The sequence below is a fragment of the Apaloderma vittatum genome, unplaced genomic scaffold, assembly GCF_000703405.1.
Source record: "Apaloderma vittatum isolate BGI_N311 unplaced genomic scaffold, ASM70340v1 scaffold24780, whole genome shotgun sequence".
NCBI lineage: Eukaryota > Metazoa > Chordata > Aves > Trogoniformes > Trogonidae > Apaloderma > Apaloderma vittatum.
Window position 1 is genome coordinate 5,154 of NW_009694297.1, and position 1,121 is coordinate 6,274.

General features: G+C 63.1%; 1 protein-coding gene across 1 annotated transcript in view; it reads left to right on the forward strand.

Annotated features, from left to right (window-relative positions):
• The window catches only part of FGFR4 (fibroblast growth factor receptor 4), a gene marked incomplete at its 5' end in the record, with an annotated part of 4,799 nt that extends 4,580 nt beyond the window's left edge, over positions 1–219 (forward strand). The window contains 1 exon segment of the mRNA XM_009867278.1: positions 46–219. Coding sequence (XP_009865580.1) covers positions 46–219 — 174 coding nt within the window.
• Between the last annotated feature and the right edge of the window lie 902 nt (positions 220–1,121).

Genomic DNA, 1,121 nt, shown 5'->3' on the forward strand with positions numbered 1-1,121 from the left:
TCGGGCGGGCAGTGAGGCGGGCAACGTGGGTGCTGACAGCACCAGTGCTGATGGCATCATCTCTCCCTGCAGTATCTGGACCTCTCCATGCCCTTTGAGCAGTACTCACCCTCCTGCGAGGACACCGCCAGCTCCTGCTCCTCCGATGACTCTGTCTTCACCCACGACCCACTGCCGCTGGCTCCCTGCCTCTTCTCCTACCCCAGCGTGAGGACTTAAGGGTGGGCAGGGAAGGGTGGTGCTGAGGTCGTCTCTGCCCTCCTGGGAGCAAGTTTGGGTTTCTGCAGGTTCCCCGCTTTCCTCAGTGAGATCAGGGTGAGCAGAGCCCCAGGCCACAGTGCCGGGACAGGGTGTCCTTCTCTCTGGGCTCTGAGCCTTCAGTCCTGGGTGAGACCTGCCTGGCATTGCAGGGCAGCAGGAGCCAGAGCTTCTCCAGGGTGGGCAATGCCCAGGATGCCCATGGCATCACGCAGCGAGGCGGGCTTTGGCCAGTGCTTGGGTGGAAGTGTCTCTGGGCGGGAGCCCTGCTGTCTGCTGGGCTCCTGCTGCATCTGTACATAGCCATAGAGATGAATATTTATGTACGTGAAATACTGACCTGATAAATTATTTTTTTGGAATAGACCCCTGGTGCAGTTTCTGAGCTGCTCCTGCGGGGCCAAGGGCCTGGCTGAGCTGGAAAGGCAGGTTGGGGGCTGCCTGCTCGCCCCAGTCAGCACAGGGGCCTGCGAACGCTCCCGGGGGGACACGAAGGCAGCGCCACAGGTGCAGGAAGCCATGTCCCCACTCCTGCGCCTCCAGGCCTGCTCCAGCACAAAGCACCCTCGCATCTGTTCTCCATTAGCTGCTGCTGTGCTAAGCCACCGTGAACTCCGCTACCAGCATCGCCCTGAAACTGATCCCCCAACTGCCGCGGGCTCCCAGGCTGGGAAAGCGCTCTGGGGCCTGGCCCCGCACGCTGGGGACCCCCCGCACCCCCCCATGCTGGGGCCAGCCCTGTGATTCCAGATACAAGTGAGTTACGGGCTCTGTGCTGCCTGTCCAGAGCCCCCACGCCCCTGGGAGCACAAGCTGGGGGCGTCCAGCCCCAGGCCCTGCTCTCTGGTGCCTGCTTTGCCCCC